This window comes from Taudactylus pleione, unplaced genomic scaffold, assembly GCF_031769625.1.
Source record: "Taudactylus pleione unplaced genomic scaffold, aTauple2 ptg000707l, whole genome shotgun sequence".
In the NCBI taxonomy this organism is placed as follows: Eukaryota; Metazoa; Chordata; class Amphibia; order Anura; family Myobatrachidae; genus Taudactylus; species Taudactylus pleione.
Genome location: NW_028285109.1, coordinates 4,450,103 through 4,474,239, shown reverse-complemented (window position 1 = coordinate 4,474,239; position 24,137 = coordinate 4,450,103). Strand labels below are relative to the sequence as shown.

At 42.6% G+C, this 24,137-nt stretch overlaps 1 protein-coding gene across 1 annotated transcript in view; it reads right to left on the bottom strand.

Annotated features, from left to right (window-relative positions):
• Positions 1 to 1,107: 1,107 nt before the first annotated feature.
• Positions 1,108 to 24,137, bottom strand: part of PRKD1 (protein kinase D1) — a 219,028-nt gene continuing 195,998 nt past the window's right edge. The window contains exons 10-17 of the mRNA XM_088456519.1: positions 23,679 to 23,731; positions 20,996 to 21,068; positions 17,831 to 17,937; positions 11,210 to 11,371; positions 11,035 to 11,133; positions 9,214 to 9,481; positions 5,964 to 6,049; positions 1,108 to 3,611 (exon numbers count right to left, since the gene is read on the bottom strand). Of these exons, the coding sequence (XP_088312645.1) occupies positions 3,408 to 3,611; positions 5,964 to 6,049; positions 9,214 to 9,481; positions 11,035 to 11,133; positions 11,210 to 11,371; positions 17,831 to 17,937; positions 20,996 to 21,068; positions 23,679 to 23,731 (1,052 nt within the window). The 3' untranslated portion in view covers positions 1,108 to 3,407. The remainder of the gene's footprint in view (positions 3,612 to 5,963; positions 6,050 to 9,213; positions 9,482 to 11,034; positions 11,134 to 11,209; positions 11,372 to 17,830; positions 17,938 to 20,995; positions 21,069 to 23,678; positions 23,732 to 24,137) is intronic.

The window sequence follows — 24,137 nt, the reverse complement described above, 5'->3', positions numbered from 1 at the left end:
CTAGCTGTTTGACTATAACTGCCTAATAAGCTGTCTCTTGTCTCATTCCTTCACCAATTGAGTTTCCATGCTCTTCACGGAGCCTACCTCACCAAAATGTTCTCTCTGCTCAACCACCTGAATCTTGGCAGTTTACCTGGTTGATGACCCTCTTCTGCTGCACAAGTCTCACTCCACTGGCCTTTGTGACACTTCTCTCTAGATTTATTTCTAAACTGCACCTCTTTTTTTTTTTGATCGATAACTCCCATCAGTCTATATACCATAAAGTTCCATATTCAGACCTTTTTTCTTTTCCTCCACCTCTACCCTGCTGATACCCAAATCTTCCTCTGCTCCCAAACTTCAACCCTTTCTTTGTGACTACAGCAGTCTAATTCATCTTGGATTTCCAAATTCTACCTAAAGCTCAACATGTTTAATCTTCACTCCTCATATAATTCTGAACCCTCATACATATCAAAGTGGACAGCATAACTCTTCTGTTGCTAATGTACAACGACCCTTCACACTACTCGAACACTTTATCAGCATCTTCTTTCTTGACTACTGCAACTTTCTCCTGTCTCTCCCCACATCAATCAATCCTGAATGCTGCAATAAGTATAACTTTCCTCAGCCACCGACTTCCAGCACCCAACAGAATCCAATTTAAGCTCCTCACTCTCTACCACTGGCTGCCAATGACCAGGCCACAACTCTCCACTGATAATCACATTCCTCTCCCATCTCCAAAACTTGTCCCATTCCTTAACCCACATATATATGGCCTACACCCTATAGGTCTGTCTACAGTCTCCAAAGTTTGATATGCACCGTCAAACAATATTTGTTCATCAAATACATGGTGTATAATAAAATATGCTGTAACCCATAGCCTTCAGTTTTCTAGCAGTAGAATGAAATAAAAGCAAACATCTGATTGGTTGCCATGCCTATTATCACCTTTTTCCTGTGAATTAGTGGCCATAACAGACCACAAATTGCTGATACAGTAATAGAAAAGCAGCATGCATGTTTCACAAAATAAATAAAAAATAAACTGCAGTATCCCAACCAAACCAATGTTGCAATGTGACATACATCAATAATGGCTTCGGGGCAATCTTTCATAAGGCAGTCACATTTATATTTATAACAAGTAAACAGAAGAAACGGTTTTATACTTCAAATTGACCCTCAAATGATGTCCACATCTTACACTGACTTCTACAGAAGAAAGTCCTGTGTGTGTTATTTGGCATTTGTTTCAGCTAGAAGTGCCCAGAAAAGCTATCTGTGTAAAACCTGCTGATTACATGGAGATATTGTAGCAATAGAGACCAGACGCATGTAGTGTCCACCACTCCTTTGAAGACAGATCCTCCAGCTGCAGGGAACTTTTAATACAATCTACTAATGTATTTACCAGCCAACCTCAACGCCCCCTTGTTGTAATAAAATATAATCTATAAAAATATTTCATAAGTTTAAAAAGAATAAAAAAAAACCTCTATCATTATGTGACTGATCCCCAAATATAATGAATGTTCCCTATCATCTTACCTGGGCATACATCATTAAAGCATTGATTAGTTTAATCCAAGCATTTCTTCATGTATCACCAAAAGCTCTCACGACTGTTCAAATAGGCCAAATTACAAAAAGACTAGTGGAAATGATGTACCGAATGAAAACCGCTAATATCTGTGATATCATAGAACTTTTGGTTTGTGATTGGCTGCTTCATTCTCCTCCATATTAAATTAAAAATACTGTAGTAAGAACAAATCATTTCCAAAGCTATTGAGAAATGTAACTTGAAGACTAGGGTCAATAAGATCCAGCACATTCCATGGTGTATGAAATATAGTCTTTGGCAAAGTACTTTGATGAGAGTGTAGAATGGAATTTTTGTTTTCAGCCGCCTGTCATCTACAAAAATCTTTGTTGTTTTCAAGACACTAGTGGATTTATGCTGTTGCCTGGCTCACGTTAAATAGGTCTTGTAGCAAATAAAATGGACAGGATATTTCAAAGCCTTTAAATATTTTTCCTATAACTAGCTAGTGATTGCCTGTAGAGTGGTAGATACATTTACCAGCTTCACTTACACAGTTCAGGCTCACAAAGCAGGTAGCAAACACACGCTAGCAGCCAAAGTGTACATGTAAAACACTTCCTATAAAATGCACAGAAAAAGTAAAGTAATAACACAGTATTTTGGTTTTATTCAGGATAGAAATGTAAGAATATAGTCTAAAATCTGCTAGAGGAGTATAATATGGAACATACTGACAAAAGTTTCTAAATACACTGTATTTGACCTTTAGAAAAAAATATTAGTAACTCCTTTGATACAATTAAGCAAAATTGAGAAGAATACCAAATCATGGTCTATGTGATGTGAAAATAGGGTAAAATCGCATTTCATGGCCCATTCCGCACACTGATCCTTGGTGAATGTTACTACTGCATGAATAGGACATTGTGTATTGTACAAAACACAAAATGATTCCTGGGCACCTACATCACACAGAGCCTCAATATATGCATTTCAAATGCTCTGCCCAGCCTGCTCCAGACTATGATGTCCATGATGCCCTTCCTGCGATCCGCTGACCCTTGCAGAGTATCTCACCTCACAGAAAAGAACTAGGTCATCTTCCAGGCTAAGAATTAAATAAAATCCAAACACACGGCTTCCTCTGGAGTAAAAAAAACAAAACAAAAGAAAAAACAAACAAAAACAAATCTGTGACCAATGGGCTAAATCCCTGCGCTGCGGATTGTGCCTGCGATACATGACGGAGTGATTACAAAGAGTCTCGGTGGACTACAGCGTCATTCCTTTCATCTGTCAGACAGGATCTGTTCCCTTTTGACCTTGTGAAACACCAAATGGTTCTCAACATATTTTGCATTTGGCGTATTGTAGACTTGATACATAATGGTTTTGTATATGTGTGCGCACATATATCTATCTATATTCTATTCACTCATTCTGTAAAAACTGAGGGTCAAGCCGACTGTTAGAAAAGAGCCAACAAGGGCGGGACCCACAATGCATTGCAGGCCTTACAAGCAGTACAGAACTTACAACGTAATGATGAACAATAATAAGAGATGGAACAGCTCCTACAATGCACAATCTGTCAGGTGTCATCATAACATAAGGGATGGCCTCTCGCACATTGCTCCAATGGAGTGTCTTCAGTATGCTCTTCTGAAAGGATTTACTCGAGAGGATGGTGGTGGGGATAAAGCCCAGAGGTATTGTAAAGACCTGCGGAGTGATGCACACAGCCAGATTGGATTGATGAATAGTGTACATTCAACATCTAAAATCTGCTTTTCGCCTCCTTTCCATATTGTTTGTCTCTTTTAGCAGAGGGGAATAGACATGGGCGTGACACAGCTTTGCCGTGTCAGAGAATGCTGATTCTTTCTCCCAGAGCCCTCATTTCTGCGTCTTCAGTTTCAATGGATGGTGCGGACAAGAGATGCTGAGGGTACTGAAGACAGTGATCCCCTGCATACATCTCCCAGCGAGGGTCATCGCTTTCATGTGTAATGTAGCGTTCCCCTATCTTGCACTCCAGCTCGCGGAGATCTAACCAGGTTTGGTAATCCTACAAAAGGCAAGCACATTATGAAAGGAAGTATACAGTAAAAAAAAAAAAAAAAAAAAAAAAAAAAAAAAAGACTAAGCACAGCAAAATGCATGATCTACTACAAACCACTGTTACCTATAATGTCTGATTTTAGAGCAATATTCTAACTTTAATATTAAACACATCATGTGAGGTTACATTTTCAGAGGGCGTCAAAAGGGGCATTATGCTGAAAAATGCAATTTACATGGTCTTAGGAAAAAAGCTTTGGTCAGTCATACCTTTGTATCACAATTTTCTTAGAAATATAGCAGCCCAAACGTGTAATGGACAATGCGGGTATTTAAAAGATGATGAAACCCGCGCTTCACTAAATGCAGCTAATAGGTGTCAATAGGTCATTTCTATAAATACCCAAAGAACATATAGACAAAAAAACAATAGTCACCCAAGAGCTTAGGTGACTATTGTTTTTTTGTCTATGCGTAATGGACAATATTACACACTTAGGGGCCAACCCAATTTGGTGCTATTTTCAGCCTCATGCACAGGAACTCGCACACTTCGCACAGGAACTCGCACACTTCGCTGACAGTTTAGTCCACTGAATGTGGGTAAGGGGAACAGTCCTATAGAACCAGTTTGTAGTTTTCACATTAAGGGAAGAAGATCAGCATCACTGTTTTACATTAAAGGATCCCAAAGCCAATAATCCCCATTTTCCCCCCGGGTACCCATTTACATTTATTGTACCCCCAACATATGTAAAGCAATATTTTTATAATAAACATAATTGCTATTAGATAATATGTTTAGGCACCACTACAGGGTAGTAACTAGAGTTGGGCGAGTGGTGCGGCCGTACAGAGCTCAGTTGGTGGCACTGCTGTGCACCCATGACCCCGACATCTGGCTAGCAGGGTGCCTAAAAATGGCACCCTGTAACCAGAATTTCTGCAGCAGTGCCACCTGGAGCTTCCTTAGGACGCTTCAGGCGTGCAACACCGCTGTCCTGAGGATGCTCCGGGCATTGCTGTAATCACTGGCGATTGTGGCCCCTCCCCCTGTCACACGGAGGGGGCGTGGCCAGCACCGAGCGATATAGTTATGGCACTGCACCACTATAATGTGCTATAAAACAAGATTTTTAATAATAGAATGAATTATACATACAGAGGGGTATTAAGAGAGGAGGGGGCCCGTGTGCATTTTCCGTCTGGGGTCTGCTGCATCACTGCAGCAGTAAACTCTGGGCATTAGTTTATGCCCAGAATCTGCTGCGCATTCACAGGTCACCGGGAAAATGGAGCGGCTGCCATTTTCCCTACTGCATATGCGGAAAATGCCAGGAAAACGTGCAGCGCTACAGCCAATGCGGGACTTCGGAGGGGTAAGTATTAACAAATATGAGTGCAGGGTGTGCTGTGTGGGCCCCTCCGTGCGCACCGAACACCCTGCACCCATTATACATATATATTTCTCACATATTACAATTTATGAAAAAGTAAAAACGTACAGCCATGGCCAAAAGTTTTGAGAATGACACACGTCTTGGTTTTCACAAAGTTTGCTGCTTCAGTGTTTTTAGACCTTTTTGTCAGATGTTACCATGGTATATACTGAAGTAAAATTACCAGCATTTCATAAGTGAAAGGCTTTTGACAATTACATTAAGTTTATGCAAAGAGTCAATATTTGCAGTGTTGACCCTTCTTTTTCTAGACCTCTGCATTGCCCTGGCATGTAGTTACTCTGCTTCTGGGCCACATACTGACTGATGGCCGCCCATTCTTGCCTAATCAATGCTTGGAGTTTGCCAGAATTTGTGGGTTTTTGTTTGCCCATCCACCTCTTGAGGAATGACCACAAGTTCTCAATGGAATTAAGGTCTGGGGAGTTTTCTGGCAATGGACCCAAAATTCTGATGTTTTGTTCCCTGAGCCGCTTAGTTATCACTTTTGCCTTATGGCAAGGTGCTCCATCATGCTGGAAAAGCATTGTTCATCACCAAACTGTTCTTAAAAAAATTAGCACCACCTGTGGATCTTTGAAATGTGTCAACCAAGAATGAATACACCTGTGCACCAACTAGGAGATCTGGACAACATGCACTGTTAGGTGTCCAACAAGAGAGAAACACTGCCCTAAGCAATAGTGACTGTGGGCAAGGACTCATGTAGTTCTGGGGGTGAGGGCCACAATAAAGGACAATTAAGTGCAAATCTGAAAACTTTCATTTTTCATTTTCAATTGAACTCCTAAGAGCTTTGCCAACACAATGTTTGTCTTACATGCAATCTGCTGGACAGATACAGTATATAAAACATACAAAAATAAATAATAGCGGTTGATGCACTGTATAAAGCTCACCTGTAACCAGGGGTGATTGAGGGTTTTATCTACACTGTAGCGTTTCCTCATCTTCACTTGCAGGAGGTTGTTAATGAGGTCAATGGCTGGAAAACAGGACAGAGCAGAAAGCTGGAGTGATGGTAACAGGGAGCTTGTGGTAACACTGTATATGTCAAGAGCTTCCTCATTAACACATCTATCCCCAATGTGCTTTATCGTTGTGGTGGGAATACACCTCAGCATATCAATACAAATGTACAAGAGGCCTCATTCTATACAAAATAAATCCGGTGCTAAACTTAATAGCAAAGCCATTTTCATGAAAGCATTACCTTGGTATGAGGGCAACCAGTACCATCCCCCACAAAACAGAACTTCACTCCTATCCACGAAAACAATCACAGTCATTTTACGATTTGATAGATCCATGTGCTCATTTGGAGTTCTTATAGACAATACTAAGGGGCCTATGTATTACTAATCTCTGCATTTCCACGTTTATTAACATTTTGCATAGAGGCAAGTATTTTCATTTTGAATTAAAATACCTTTGCTATGTACTAAGCTGAACCCACAGAGGCAGCTGAGTGACTTCTCCAGAATTTTGGAGGAGTCTTTCCCCGAGGAAAGCCGACGCTCTGCCTAAAGGAGGCTGCAGGAGAGGGATCAGAAGATCTCTCTCCTGCGAGTAAGCCTGCAAAGGCCTAAAGCAGTTTACACCATCTGAAGATGGTGTAAACTAAAGGTGCCCACACACATACCGACTTGCTCCCAATCAGCCAATGTACACGATTTCCCCTGAACTCTCCCCAGGCAGTCGTGGTCACGATTTGGAGTTAAAAATGTCCAATCTGACTTAAGATCTATCTTGCAGCCAGTACATTGTATCCCAGATTGGCTAATCTGCCCCACAGCACGGCAGATCTGAAGATGCGATGTACGACGAGCGGGGACGCGCATCGGCATCGTGATCAAGTGTAGAAACTCACGATTTGGGCATTTTTTACATGATCTGTCGTCACGATTCGTCGAAATCTGCCAAATTGGATGAAAAGTCGGTATGTGTGTGGCACCTTAACAGGACCAAACTCCCAAAAACATTACTTTTCGGAGTTTAGTACATAGGGGTCAGATCATAGTCCCCACTGATGATAATGGGGACTGCGATCTGCAATGCTGAATAGCCTTCTGCAGGAGATTTCATAGCAACAATTCATAAAATTATGCAGAAACTGCAGTTTTTACATATTTTAATAAAAAGAAAGCTTGACACATAGGCCCCTTAGTGATAAAACTACATCAGATAATGAAATGTGATTAGACTCAATAGTTTAACAGCATAGCACACCTAATAAGATTCTTAATATCAAATGTGACATCCTATTGATTTTGATAGCCAGCAGCTAAGGTGATTAAAGATTGCATTGGAAGGCACATGTCCTCTATATAATTGGTGTAATATGCTTGTTTTTTTCTTCACGTGGAAAGGTGTGTAATAGTGTTTAAAGTATTTTTTTTCTTCAAAAATTTTAACAAATTCAGATTGGAGATTCTTCACCGACCTCAATACAGAGATCCAGTAACAAACAATAAGGTACAGGCATGGCCGATGCTACCATTAGGCAATCTTAGGCAGCTGCCTAAGGGCGCCGGCCACTTGGGGGCGCCACTGAGTCCACAAAGAATGTTAGACGAAAGCTGAATAGGATCGAAGATATTTAAGATTACTGGTTTTTACTGATTGGGTGTTGTTAGATGACAGCCTTGTTGTTGGGTAATTTACATAGTTGTGGTTTTAGGTCAGCAGGTTTTATGTGCCAATGATATAGCTTGGGGGAGTGGTTGAGGAAGATTATATATGGTATTGTCTGTATGGGATCAGTCTCTTTGCAGTATTTTCGTAACCCACCATCCCCCCAGTTATATATTTTGTTGTGTATTAACCTTGTTTTTCCCAATTTAGGGGAGGCACAGCAGGCAGGAGTACACTACAGCTCAGTGGCTTTATGTGGCGCAAGATAACTTTGTGGGGGCACTTGCCCTAAATGTCCATGGTGAATTTGTCCTGCTCCGTGCGAGGGGACCCAGGCGCTTTTTGTGCGGAAGCGCCTCGGATTGGCCCAGGAGGGATGGGAGACCCTTGCAGCGGTAGTGTGTCTAGAAGGGGGGACATGTTAGTCGTCCCCCGAGGATTTGAGCAAGGTAAAAGCTGGATCTGAGTCTGCTGCGCCTCTTTGCCACCCTGGTTAGGTTAATTGATTTCATTATAAATAAAAGCTGTGACCTTTTAGCCAAGCTCTGGTGTCTGTGTCTTTATTTGTAGTTTAAGTAAGATAATCAAGGATGTTAATGGTTCAGAGGTAATAAACCAATGTAGATCTTAAAAAATGAATGACATAATTCATGGCTGAGTGATATATAATGAATTTGTGGCACAGCTGTGTGGCATATTATGAATTTGCGGCAGTGTTATGAGGTACATTATGATTTTGGTGCTCTGCTGTGTGTAATATTCTATATGGTATATTAAGAATTTGGGACACTGCTGTGTGGCATGTTTTTTAACTGGGGAGACTGATGCGTGGCATATTATGAATTGGAAGGAGCAGGGGTGGTTGGTGAAATGTTGCCTAGGGCGCCTGGAACCTTTCACCGGCCCTGGGTACAGGAAGTGACAAAGTGCCAGTAGTTATCTAGGAAAAGATATACAGTAAGTATTACACTAAAATCTTGGCCACTTATTAGAACACAATACATTTTAGGTAAGACCCCCTGTAATGCACTCCAGATGGTATGCAAGCCTGGAATAGACAAGTTATGGAAAGAGCCTAAGTGGGTGATTATGTGCAATGGCAGATACTCCACTACATAAGAATAGTATATGCAATAACAAACACATTAAAGTCTGTATTGCTATGGGACCTATTGGCCCCCATACATCTGCGATGGATCTCTGCGATCCTGTGATGCCGGGTCAGAAGATCCGTGAAATCCAACATGTTGGATTTCACTGATTTGGCAATCACGATCAAAATATGATCGTGATTGGCACATCGGTGAAATTTAACATTGAGAGTTTCACCGATCCAGCGACAGATCGCTAAACATCGATGGCCAACAGTCTGCATTTCTGACCGGCGTTTCCGATCCCATCACTGGATCTGGCGGTAGGTGTATGGGGGTCTTTTCACATAACAATGTGTGTGTAATAGAGCAGTCTGATATGCTGTCCCTCTTTCTTAGTATGTCTCTGGCATAAAAGACTCACCATCACATGAGGTCTCTCTCCAAGGGTTTGGTGGGTACATAAAGGCAGCATTCTGGATCTGGTCATGAATGTCCTCATCCTCATTGAAAGGGAAAGTTCCACTCAAGCTGACATATATGATCACACCCACAGACCACATGTCCAGAGATCGGTTATAGCCACGATTTCGCAACACTTCTGGGGCCAAGTAGGCTGGAGTCCCAACTACTGAACGGCGAAACGATTTCTCGCCAATGATACGTGCAAAGCCGAAGTCACACAGCTTAACCTGAAATACATGTAGAAGTTTTCAAGAGTGTTAAATACAACATATTTCTTTTCCATGCAATTTTAAGGCCACCATACACACAGTGACGTATTGTCTGATCCTGCAATGGGATCGGAAACGCCAAATCCGCCGGTCGGTAATGCCGACTGGCAGCCATTGATGTTCTCCGATCCGCCGGCGGATCGGTGACATTATACATGTTAAATTTCACAGATTTGCAAATCACGATTATATTTTGACCAGCAATTCTGTATCGCGATAATCCGTCGCTAGTGTATGGGCCCCTTCATCCTGCGCCCCCATTCTCTGCTCTGGAAATGTGTGCTTTGCAGGGGCATATTAAGAGAGTAGGAGGCCCATGTGCACTTCCTGCCCGGGCCCTCTCTCTCGCTGGCGGCTGGCAGTGCACTGAGTGTAGCAGTAGACTATAGGTGCTAGTCTGTGCTCATAGTCTACCGCGCATGCACAGGTCACTAGGGAAATGGCGCAGCAGCCATATTCCCGTGATTTTCCTACTGCGCTGCTACCGCCGATGCTGGACTCTGTAGAGGTATTAAATATATGGGAGGAGGGTGTGCAGTGTGGGCCCCCCGGACCGAGGTGCCTGTGTACACCGCACACCCATTATAGATACGCCCCGGGTGCTCTGTTACTGTTTGTTGTCCTTTTCAGATAGCTGCATCTAAAGCTGCCCACACCTGCTGCACAGTGTACACACAAAGGCAACCAAATCTGACAAAGACCTGTCCCTTGGGGTTAGCAGTCAGATCACTTCTGGTATTTCTAGGACAGAACAATGTGGTCAGAAGATGACTGTGCAAGTAATCTTCCAACCGCATTAAACATAAAGCCACAGAATGGTACTACTAGTTCCTGTTACATTATTATGGGGTAAGGGCCAGGGACTATCACTGCACTTCTCATTTCAATGTACGTTTGTCCAAGATCTGATTAAATGTATCTGTATTTCTGTAATGGTTAGGTCTTTTAGTTTTTATCGTTAAGAACAGGTCTCTAGTTATATAGAAAATTGGCACTGGCTAAAATTGTGCCTAAAGGCAGCTAGAGGTTGCACATCCACCGGGGGTTTATCCTCACCAGAATCAAACATATACATACACTTTGTTTGGATGGCATCCCCCTTGTGCCTTAAATAACACTTTAAAAAAATAACACTTATCTTGTTACAGAAGAAAAGTTAATCTCTTTGGGCCGAAATTCTCCACAATATAATGGTTTATGATAATGAAGATGTACTCTCGGACCATGAGACATGTAAAGATATAAATATACACAATCTAGTGCAACCAGTCACATCCATTATGAATTCATAAAACAAATGTTGCATTAATGCAATATGTCAGCAACATATACTGAAAAGAATATATTGCAGTAAATATTAACACAGTGTCCTTTGTAATAATAAATGGTAATCAAAGTAGATAAAAAATGAAAACATTTCATGAAGATAAAATCCAAATGAAACAATCCATGAAATGTAAGGATCAGATGTTTTACAGCTAATACATGCAGACAGAAAAACTGTGTGTTACCTGAGGAAAGGGATCCGCTGATGCAAGAAGCACATTTTCTGGTTTCAGGTCACAGTGGACAATATTTTTGAAGTGAAGGTGCCGTAGTGCTACCAAGATCTTAAATGGAACAAACAGTAGTTTAGACTTTAGCATTTCCTGATAGCTACCCCAGTATTCCTTTTGCCCCACTCACCTGTGTAACCAGGAATTTGGTGATGCGCTCTGGTAACCTTCCCTTCTCACTGGATAAGATCATCTCCAGCATGTCCCCATGTAACTTCTCCATCACCACAAAAACTCGTTCTGGAGTCTCAAACATGCACTCCAAGTTCACCACTCCACGGTGGTGCAGGTTCTGAAAAGACGATATACACCTATGTATGAAATTCAATGGAAAATCTCCCAAAAATGTTTATGTAATCATCTTTACCACACAGTCATATTTTTTTTTTTTTTTTTTTATTATACATTTTCACTTTTGCTTGCAAATCGCTACATTTTTACTGAGTTCTTCCACCTGTAAAATATATACCACAAAGTAATGATCACAGAAACCTGCCCAAAACACTTAGGACATCACCGTTCTCTAAGCAATGTGCACACGTTTTGTCGACATGCAATAGGTTGACAGTGAAAATGTGGTTAGCAGAATGCCGTTGCCGTAATGCAGACACGGTTGTAATGATACTTACAACTAGAGATGAGCAACTCGGTTTTACTCTGTTATGTTTCGGATCTCAAAAACATTACAACCGTAAAGTGAAGGTATTATAACTTTAAACATGCAACAGAAGGGGCGTTACCTTGTGGTAACTGGGCGTTCTCACATAGGCCAAGTTCACAGACAGCATGTGAATGGAATTGCGAGCTATTAAGAGCTAGGCACACAAATAATTGTTCCTGTTATCAGACAAATCCTTTGCACGAAGAAGCAATTGCACACTGGTAATGATAACACCATGAAGCGAGGCATTTAGATAGTGGCAGTAGGGCTGCAGAGATCAATAAAACGCATTTAGTTTAGAGCAGTGGTTCTCAAACTCGGTCCTCAGGACCCCACACAGTTCACGTTTTACAGGTCACCCAGCAGGTGCACAGGCGTGTTCATTACTCACCGACACATTTTAAAAGAGCCACAGGTGGAGATAATTATTTCACTTCTGATTCTGTTCGGAGACCTGGAAAACATGCACTGTTTGAGGTCCTGAGGACAGAGTTTGAGAACCTGTGGTTTAGAGAACGATATGCGGGAGCAACTACAATAGACTTGCGTTCAACTCTGCATTAGCCTCTGAATGAGGCCTTCAATGTCTTACATGATATATACACTTCAGGGAGGAATTCAATTGTTTTTGGGCGCCTGATGGTAGATATACAATTGTTTTGCCAAGGGATGCCCATTATTAATTGCGCATGTCGTGCCCAAATGCCCCGAGATCAGCCGTGTAAAGTGGCTAAACCCATGCAAACTCCTGGGTGCAATGAGTTTGGGTGCCTAAAAGGCTGTCTTTGAGTGGATTGCTAGCCACCTCAAAATGGTGCGAGCAGAAAAAAAAATAAATCGCCCAGAAACTCGTGCCCAGCGACACAAACAATTGAAAAACTCCTGTCACCTTAGACAGGAGCTGCTGGCAGAGTAAACAATTGAATCCCCCCCAACCTGGACTTTTTCTTTTTAATTAACACATTTACTCATCTGCTTCATATTACGGAAAGAGTTTCATGCCCGTTTAGTATGCAGGATATAGGACAATTACAGAGTTGTAACATAACAATCAGATACAGGCTTAGTGCAAACATTTATAAACTATAGATGAGCGATTATTATGCCACAAATGAAGCTATCACATAACACAAGGCAGGTGTGGAAGCTGGTTTAAAAAGCCCATCGTTAGCTATGGACAAATCGTGAATGTAACAGGTACTCGGATGCCCAGTATGCCTGGATAATGAGGAATAGCACAGATGTATTCTTTGTTCTACCGAACATTACACTTCATGCACATAAATAAAAGGAGTTGAAGGACGGTATCAAGTTAAAACATGATCATTAAGATACAATAGCTACAGAGAGAACTGCACTAAAAAGGTTTCGCTGTGTAAAAGAGATACCAGCACTGGTAATTTTAAAAAACACAATTTACATATATCCTCTTCCTGTGAACAAGATGACACAAGTACACAAAAGATACTGTTTGTAAAAGTCAAAATTCGTAGTTTACCGTTTTCCATTGTCCTTTTGGCGCTAACGTTAAAGCTTACCTGCCACCTACACCTACTGAAGGCAACCATTTTGTGGCCTATTCATTCACTAGAAACATCGCCAACGCATGAAGCACTACTCAAAAATAAAAGTTCAGACACAAAATGGCCGTCTCCACTGAGGTGGTTAGATTTTAAAATTCACATTGAAGAATGACTTAATTATAAACATATAAAGTGAAAATAAATCCTACCAATTAATAGTGTAGCTGCTTATACGGACTGAAACAATAATTGGTAAATGAAGCATTGCTCCCAGAGTAAAACACTTTTCTTTCCAGACATTATGATTATGACTTGTCTGCCTCAATCAGTTCCTGTTTTCCCATCACTAAAGTCTAGTCTGTGTTTCTATGAGTGTCTGCACATATATGTCCTGCATAAAACATAGATCAAATGGCTTTCTTCTTCTTACACTTTCATGGATTCATCATGGATACTGTGCCTGATTCTGAGTTGGGAGTGAAGCAAAAAAAAAAAACAAGTACATTTGCACCTTGGCAAAACCATGCTGCACTGCAGGGGGGCAGTGTAAGATGTGCAGATAGATTTAAGCTTGGTACACACGGTACGATTTTGCTAACGATCCAATCTTGTTAGCCATCTCCCTAGAGCTCTCCCTGGCGGCTCCAGTGCACTATGTGCACCAGATCGATCGTGCACAATCTAATGATTTGCATATTCATTAGATCGTGTTTGATCTGTGATACATGCATCTGTTTGTAAAAAAAATTAACAGATACACAGACGGAATCAGCGAGATCAGTCTGTGCTGCGATGTTACAAAAAAAAATAAAAAAATGAAAACCTGTGTAAAAATAGAAAAAAAACAGCATGGCCCCCTCCCCAAAAGAACAACCAGCCACAGGGCTTTTGAGACCCAGTGCTTGTTGGGTTAAATACAGAGGACAAATGTCGTAGGGGTCCCCTGTATTAAACACAACCAGCACCAGGCTATTCAGAACCAGCCCTGGTTGCCAAAATACAGGGGACAAAAGATGTAGGGGTGCCTTGTATGTAGCGCAACCAGCACTGGGCTCTGGAAATAGAGGAAAAATGCGTACCAGCACCAAACTTTTTCTAGCGGGGGTAATGCCACAAGCTAGGGGAACCCTTTCACCGGGTCCCCCAGCCAAAGCATTACCCCTGACCGCTAGTCAGCCCAGCCCGCCCCACCAAAAAATAAATAAAAGGGGTCCCCCTCTCCAGGGCACCCCAGATCTCGGCTGATAGCTCGGGGCTATCCCCGGTACCACTGAAGTGGTGGGTGCTGGGTTGATTATGTAGTGTGGTGCAATTGATAGTAAAAATATTGTCTTTTGCTGTGGAACTACAGGTCTCAGCAAGCCTCCCCCGCATGGTACCCGGACAGAAGAGGACGCGATCCACGTATAGGAGGATGCGAGTATGGATTTATTTTTTATTTTTTTTACAGGTATTCATGGATGCTGCTTGGAGAAGTGGACGTGATATACATAGGTGAGTATGTCTGATAGTGAGTGTGCATGTAGGTTATTAAACTTTTACTTTCAACTGTGTGTGTGTTCTGTGGTTTTTAAAATATTTATTTTGCTGTGGAACTACAGGTACCAGCGGGCCCGTAATGCCCCACATGCTGTTACTTGTAGTTCTCCAAGTACTAGCATGCGGGGGAGGCTTGCTGGGACCTGTAGTTCCACAGCAAAAGACAATATATTTACTATCAATTGCACCACACTACATAATCAAGCCGGCACCCACCGCTCCAGCCTAGACCTGGGGTGCCCTGGAGAGGGGGACACCTTTTATAGGGGTGTCCCCAGCTCTCCACGGATCCCCGGCTGGGGCTTACCAGCAGTCAGGGGTAATGCTTTGGCTGGGGGACCCGGTGAAAGGGTTCCCCCCTGGCTGTGGCATTACCCTCTTTGCTAGAAAAAGTTTTGTGCTGGTTCTGGAATTTACATGGGAACCTTATGCATGTTTTTTCCATTGTATTTCCAGAACCAGGACCGGATCAGAGCCCAGTGCTGGTTGCGCTAAATACAGGGGACCCCTACGTCTTTTGTCCCCTGTATTTTGGCGACCAGAAGTGGTTCTGATTAGTCTGGTGCTGGTTGTGTTTAATACAGGGGACCCCAACGTCGTTTTTAGCACAATTGGCACAACCAGCACTGGGTCCCCAAAGTCCGGTGCTGGCTGTTCATTAAAACACAGGTTTATATTTTTTTTTTTAACATAGCAGCACAGACTAATCTCACTGATCCCATCTGTGCATCTTTGTTATTGACACACAGATGCATGTAGCACGGATCTCACTGATCCGTGCGGGCATCTGTGTCATCCATGACATCGTTCAGCGTGCACACACACGTAACGATGTCATACAAATCGTGAATGACAGGTCGAGATCTTTCTACATGTTGAAGAGATCAGCGACCACGACGAACGACCAGCGGGAGCGCGCGTCGCATCATTATCATGCCCACATGCTGCACTTTTTAAACAATTTGTCGTTCCAATCGACCGATTGGAGTGGGGGCTTTAAAATTTGGTGGGGCTGTGTCCAAACTGTAATCTAAATTGCAGTGTAAAAATAAAGCTGTCCAGCATTTGTGGGCTACATGCAAAGCAGCTGGTACTTACCCTGCATGCAAAAAATAAATGTATTAGCACCCCCTGCATTGACATATGGTTTGTCCAGGTGCAAAGTTATTTGCTCTTTTTTGCTTTACTCCCAACTCAGAATCAGACCCAATGTTTCTGCTATTAATATACAGATGACATTGCTAAGGCCTTAAAAATGTTTACCTGATTTTTTTAATTGAATAATTCTGCAATCAATGATTTGCAAAGTGGGGGAGCACAGGACATGACTGACAGTACAGAGAATAGTCTTACTTATGTAAACTGAGCTTACTATTTTTATTAGGGATGTGCAGGCTCGGATAGTTTCGAATTTTCCCGCCAAGTTCAGATATTTCCCTCAAAAGAATCGGGTCTCAGAAAGAGGAAAAACCTGATCTTTCATGGACAAACGTCAACTTCCATGGACTTTTGTCCAGGAATGATGATGTTTGTCCATGAAAGATGACGTTTTGCCTCTGAGACCCTATCCAAGCCTGCACATTCCTACTATTTATTATGCCGATCACAAATACAAAGTTATCATCTTATAAGCAGGGGTGCCTAGTAGGACAGGTGGGGCTGAAAAGCACCCCAGAAAGCTACAGCTACACCCTCAAAATAGTGTGCCCATGCTGTCTTCAGTGGCATGCTGCTGAGAGGGCCCCAGATTTAACTAGACGTGGCCACTCTGGCCGCCTACCCACTTTAGGGGCCTGAAATATTTTCCAGCCTGGTCAGGACTAACATGGAAGATGTATGCTTTACCATGCCACAAAGATGCTACACAGAAATGAAGACCCTGCAGAACTTTAAATAAAAGGCATCAGGATAGTGCAAGTTTTTTAGAAGCGGAAATGTTGCTCACAGCAACCAATCAGATTCTAGCTATCATCTTCTAGCATGTGCTAGATAAATGTTTAATAGAATCTGCTTGGTTGCTATGGGCAACATCTCCACTTCTAAAAATACAAATTTTAGTAAATATATCTCCTAGAGACCAAATCATTGTTCAAGAATAAGATTTCACGAGCTGCAGTTGATTATTTTGTGGCTGTGATCATGGAAGTGGCTGCATCTATAGTTTCCAGCAATCATGCAGATAATTCAGTATCGTCTACTAAGTACAAACTATGCACAAACAACTCTGTACCTGGCACAAGTCAAGTTACCACTGAGTATTGATCTGAAATAAGCAGCAAACAAACGACACAGTGAATAAACTTACTAAACCTAATAAACTTTATCAGTAAACCCTGTGTGCTAGTTTATTGGATTGGATTATACTGGTTACACTGCAAACACAGCTACCTGTCAGCACTGGTCGGTCAACATCCTCACTGGGGCTCTGTGCTTTGTCATGTATAAGATGGAACACGAGGGATTGTGTACGTCACACATTTATTGCAATTAGATGCTATAGTGCTTCTATCAAGCTTGGTGATTGACACCACCCATGTGCAATTAGCAAGGGAATATTAATAAAGAGTTATTGAGCTTGCATAGAGGAGGCAATTGTAAGCACAGGGAGATAGGAGAAGTTGCTCTAATGATTTCATATGTAGTGAAATATCAGACAAATACTGCACAAACCCAATCTTACTTTAAAAGTTTCTTTTAAAATAATTTGTGTATTTATGTAGACGTATAATTTAATAGTAATAGTTTATGAGAGTTATGTACACAAAAAAACCTTGGTCATTTTTTTCAGTTAGTCGCCATTTTGTGCGCCTATGGTTTTCGGGAAGCCCTACCTTAATGTCGGTAACATATAGACTATTGACTTGTTTGAAAACAACAATGGCCCCCAACTACTAAGCTTTCTAAGTTACTACATTTCCTTTCAAAATATTGAAATGATGCTATGAAAACACAGGTGTGATGGACAGGTGAATGAGAGGAGAACACGGATACCTATGGCAGTGACAGCACAAGCTATGTGATCTGGTACCTGTAATATGGCAACCTCATTCCGTAGCTGGCTCTCCTGCTTGGTAGGAAAACGCAACTTATCAATTATTTTTATAGCCACATCTCGGCCTGTCTTCCGGTGCTTCCCTACAATAATGAAACAATATAGAATTACCTATAGAACGAGACAGGAGGAGACAAGGAAAGCAACAGATGGAATTTATGCGAGACTCCTGATACAGGATACAGATGTGTCCTCATAACTATTGCTGCCGTCGCGTCAAATAGTCTTTCTCGGCGCACCAGGTCCCATGCGACTCGCTTTGTGCGGAAATGAGTCTTAGTCGCTATGTGAAGCGCCAACACCGCTTCAAGAAACTGCACCGATTCATTTGATATGTGATACATGTATAGCTGCGTGCGACGGAGTCTGAATCTGTATACGAAGTGCTTCGATGCAGCGGCCGCAGCTTTTTTCCCCTCGCCAAGTTCCGTTGTGTTTCATATACAAATCAGACATAGATATACAAGTGTCACATATATTGTTCAGTGCAGTCTCGTGAAGCGGTTTTGTCGCATCTGATTGAGACTAAGAGGGGTATTCAATTAGGTGCGAAAAGTCCCGTACTTTTCGCATGTCGGACTTTACGCCGACATTGCTGGTTATCCATGCGGAAAAGTATCACGCTCGTCCCCGTATTTAAATTTCAAATCAGCGAAACCAGAACCCGGCGAATTCGAAACCAGCGAAAAGTCCTGTCAGATTTGGGGAAATCAGCCTGACACCCCCAAAAGATGCACTGACATTGGGGATCACTATAGATACCCCCGAATAGGCCTGCTGAAGGCATTTGGGGTACTTAAATGATCTCAATAGCTGCTAATTAGCGTCTTTGCAGAAGTGGTGAAGAATAGCATTTAGCAGTTTTTTTTTCCTGAAAATAAGTAGTCCCAGCAAATTTGGGGCACATGAAAATGGGTGCTAGCATATTTTAAAGTTGCTAAAGCGAAGTATTAAAAAAAGTTAAAAATCCACCTTCCGCAAGCACCTGCAATCTTAATAACCTGCATACTTCGGGACCCCCCTGGAGAGTATTTTGCTAGTTTTTAAGTTTGTCCCCCCAATTTTTTTTTTTCACCCCCAAAATGAAAGTACTTTTTTGGGGTGTTCCTTTTTTTAACACAGTTTATCTTTCAGGGCTGTCCCAAGGGTGCAGGGCGGTTTCCGCAAGTTTGCACCCAAAACCCCCAATTCTGCACTTTTTTTCGACAGCTTTCACAGGCGAATCTTTTTCGCCTATTCCAAGGCATTCACTTTCCGCAGCGGCGAAAAGTCTTTGGAATTGAATACGGCAGTGATTTTCAACCTTTTTTAACTCGCGGCACACTACACAAGATTTTAAAATTGCCAAGGCACACTATCCGGCGATGCGGTGTGCGCGGACTATGAAAAAACACACTACATTAGTTCCCACAGGAACAAAACACACTACATTGGCCTCCACAAGAATAAAACAATCCCATTGGCTGGCCTAACAGAAAAAAAAAAAAACCACATTGCTCCCCACAAAAAAAACAACCATACCACATTGCGTCCCACAGAATTGCTCCCCACAGAAAGAGAAACCTATGGCTGGCCCCACAGAAACAGAAAACAAAACAAAACACATTGTTCCCCACTAAATAGGCAAATATATGGCTGGATAACATATGGCTGGTTCTCACTAAAAAAAATAACATGACTGGTTCCCAAGATGAAATAAACTATGGCTGGTACCCACGAAGATGAAAAAAATGTCTGGTCCCCACAAAACCCACATTTCTTCCCCCCTTGTCACTTACACTGCAGCAGGATCGCGTGCGGACGGGCTTCCAGGGAGGCTGCAGAGCCTGCCTGGACAGAGCGCGGGCTGGCTGATTGGCGCAGGGCGTTGGCTGGCAGAGCGGGCTGGAGGGCAGTGGACAACGCGGCGTGCGTGACCTGTGATGTCATGCCGCCGCATCTTTGCAGGTCACTACCCGGTCGCGTCTGAGTCTCCCAGAGGAGCTCAGCGGCCCAGGATGCTGAAGTACAGTAAAATGTGCCCGGTGGCTCTGACAGCCCCGCGGCACACTAAACCGCTGGAATACGGGGATAAGTTTTCGCCTGGCGAAATTATGTCACCGGCGAAACTTTTCCGCAGAAACTGACTTTTCGCACCTAATTGAATACCCCCCTAAGAGGAAAAAGATCCTACACACTAGTCACGGCTCACTTGTGCCAGGCGTTTGGAGGCTAAGAGGGGTATTCAATATGAAACGTAAACTTCGCTGTCGAACTTTACGTTTCAAATCGGAGCTTTTACCTGCTTTAAAAGTATCGGGCGCGCGCCCGCCCGCTTATCTCCGTATTCAATATGAAATTAACGAAAACGGGAGCCTGCGAAGTTGGATTTGCGTAAAGTTACGAATTTTTCCTTAAAAAAATTGTAGGACCCCCCTAAAGTTGTAAAAACATGGGGGATCACTATGCGTACCCCCGTTTTAGCCTTTAAATGAAAGTCGGGGATTTAAATAGCCGAAGCAGGTGGTTTTTTCCGACATTGAAGAAGTGGTGCAGAAGAGCACTTAGGTTATTTTTTTCATTTTTTTAAGTGGTCCCATTAAGTTTGGGGTACATGAAAATGGGTACTAGCATATTTTGATGTCCCTAAAGTAAGTTTTTAAAAATTCTGCAATTGTGCACCTGCCGCTATAAATCTATTCTAGAAAACACCTGCCGCATACTTGCAGAATAGCCCTGAACCTATTTCCCTATTGTTAAACAATTTTTTCCCATTATTTTTTCACCCCAATTTTTAAATTAATTTTTTGGGGTGTACCTATATTTTTTTTAAACTTTTTTTGACACAGTTCATTTTTAAATGTCATTCCCAGGGGTGCAGGCTATTTTTTTTAAGCCTGCACCCCTAAACCCCAATTCTGCACTTTTTTTCGACACCTATTCAATGGTGAAAAGTTATCCCCGTTTTTTTATCAAAGGCTTTTCAAACCTGCGAAAAGTCTTTGAAATTGAATACGGTGTAAAACTAAAACCTGCGATGACGATGTCATAGGTGCGATATTAACGCAAAAACGATGTTTTCGCTCCCGTATTGAATACCCCTGTAAGTGTATGAGGACACGTCTGTAGCACTGCAGCTTGACTACTGACTGCAAAACTTACCTCCATATACAATTCCAAATTGTCCCGAACCAAGAACCTCATCTGGGAAAATCTGATATACAGAGCTAATATCCTGTTAAGAAAACAAACCAGGGTAACTGTAATGCTAACTCATCCGGAGAGCACACAAAGGGAGCGATTCAGACTTGCATGGAAGTTGGCAGCAATTACAATCGCACTGTATGCACGGAATTAAGTGCGTATATTGCTTACATGCAGAATTGCAGTTATCTGTGCGTCTGTATTGCCCCTAGGAATCCTCTTGCTCAAATTGCCATCATCACTATCAGCGCACATTATACCAGAACTAGAAGACATCCATTTCAGCAAAGAGCCCGATTCAGAGATTTAAGCAAATCTGATGGATTGCGTACACCTCCGATGGTATAGACATGCGCCAGAGCCACAGTACGCATATGCTGCCATGCAGCTGTGGCTCCAAATTGTAGTGTTGGAGAAGCCAAAGTCTGATTTATGTGCTACTGCAGTTTGGGGGCTGGGATGGGGCGGAGACGGCCTGCGTCCCAGAAAATGGGGCACGTTGGCTCAGTTTTCTGGGCATTCGGAGGCCAGGGCCTGTGTCTTCAGACGCAGATTTCCAGGCCCTAGCAGGAGTTCCACTGGCCATTATGAATAAATACAAGATGCCCCCCTGCAGTATTAGCATATGTTAGCATCGCTGCTGCATACAAAGACGCATCAGCGATGCTAACAGTGTACAACTCTGAACAAGGCCAATAGTCTGCACTTCCGCTTACACAGTCTCACTCAACTTAGCCCATGTGTAAATGCCCATTACTGCCCAGTTACACCCATTCAGCCGCAAGTGGACGTGTGACTGAGGTGCGCATAACTATGAATCACCGTAGACACGTGTGCTCGGCTATGGAGTATGCATTGTGTGAAAATAGGTGAGATCTGTCAGTGAAACAGATAGGAGATGGGTTGCGTTTCCTTTCCTGCACTCACGCCTTTTATTTACTGGAATCACCGGTGGCTACACTACTCATTTTAAACATCCCTCACACCCGGGATGCTGGTCTCTACACCGATGCTGAAATCCCGACAAGGGAGTTAAGATAGGCATCGAAATACCGATACCTATCTTACTCCGGATGCAGGAATCCAGGAGGACACGTGCCCAAAATTGGTAAGTCCGGGGCGACCGTCCTATTAGCCGCGGGGTAGGGGGGGAGGGTTAGGTTTAGGGCAGTTAGCGGTAGGTTTTTGGAAGGGGGGTTAGGGTTAGGCACCACTGGGGGGAAGGGTTAGGCACGAAGGAGGGGACTTAGGTTCAGGAACTAATGGGGAGGTTTGGGGTGAAGGGTGGGGAGGGTTAGGCTACGAGAAGGGAGGGTTAGGTTTATGGGGAGGGGGGGGGGGGGGGGGGGGGGGGGAGGTAGGGTAAGTATACTTACCCGACCCCTGTTGGGAAACCAGTAATTGGAATGGCTCTGTCGGAATTGTGACAGGAGACATCCCGATAGCCGGCATTACATACAGATTCCCTCACACCCACCCGGAAAGCAACTAGGTGTGAAAGCGCTCTCAAATAATACAATCAGTCTCGAAAGATGTAGTCACTGTATCTGTGAATTAAGCCCTTAATGAAAATAAAACATATGTTCCCTAATTACGGTCCATGTGTGATATTGCAGCATCTTCTATAAATATTGCAAATATTTACACAGCACAGGGAACACTCAGCTTAATGTGGTTTTTCAACAGCCACTTTCATTTTATTAGTGATTTGAATATTATGTCACTGCATTTTATATTTGCTTCTATAGTTGTGTAAACACCATTAATTTTAATTCTGCATGATTTATTTTAAAAATCATTTAGGTAATTTCTAATTAAAAAAACTTTTCATTGCTCAAGCAGAAACTTTGTGCATTACTTAGATCACATATCAGTGCAATGTAAAAGGACACAAGCCCAAACAGACAGTTATTGTGGGTACACACTAAACAGATATATGCAGATGATGGTTGTTCATTGACAGGAAACAACCATCATCTGTGTTCTGTGTGTTGGAGGGGGACCGGTCCCGCTGGCCAGGGGGGGGGGGGGGGGGGTGCTGGTGTCGTTCGGCTGACTGCCCGTACACACAGCACAATGTCTGCAGACACATATGTCTGCAGATACATTGGGCGTCGGCTGTGCAGCGCAGTTGACGCGATATGTCTGTGAACAACATCGTTCACAGACATATTGCTGGTCGACACTTGCTGACGGGCACCCGATATATTGGCCGAGCAATTGACCGGCCAATATATCTGACAGTGTGTACCCAGCTTTAGGCTCTTAGGGGCTTATTTTATGAAGTGATGGGTTGCAAGATTGCTTCATAAATAAACCCCTTAGTAATGACTGCGTAACCATGCTGCTAAAATTATGTAATTGTCAAAACCGTTACCAATGTCGGTGCTTATTTGGCCTATAATAAAAAGGATGCTGAGCACGCTGCTATCACTGATACCTAGTTGTCAATGAGTGCGAGATACACATCAATGATCAACTGCCCAGATAACACTATAGACAAACTATTCCTATACCTTCATCGCTTGCCTGTGATAGACCTGGATGATGCAGCAGAAGGGGAAATGTGTAGAGCCATTTGCTATTAATGGTTGTAAGTTAGCCACAGACTGACAAGCCCTTTATACACATAAGTACATACCACATTTTCCTGCACCTGGCAATTGGATACAGAAATACTGCTGGATACGTCCCCTGAAATGAGAGTACAGAGCCAAACTGATTAGTCTGATACCTCTGCTGTTTGCATTCATATTCCAAATTAATTCCAAAGCTATAGTGAGAGCAAACTATTCTCCAATATGAGCACATTAACCACCGTATATACACAGATAAATGGCTGTAAGGAGATATTAGTGATGTGACAATAGTTTTAATAAACATCTTACATATTAACATATAGCTTAAAAGCTCTATTATCCACACTCACTGCTACCATACTTGGCCAATAAAAAGGAAACATGTACGTCGAGTTCGTGCTTTGATTTTGGTTTACATACTGTATATAACTATAATTTACAAAACAAAGCCCTTGCTAACTAAACTGCAAGCTTGTCCTACTGTACTGGCGTGTATATGGCACCTCTTAGGAGTGGCGCAC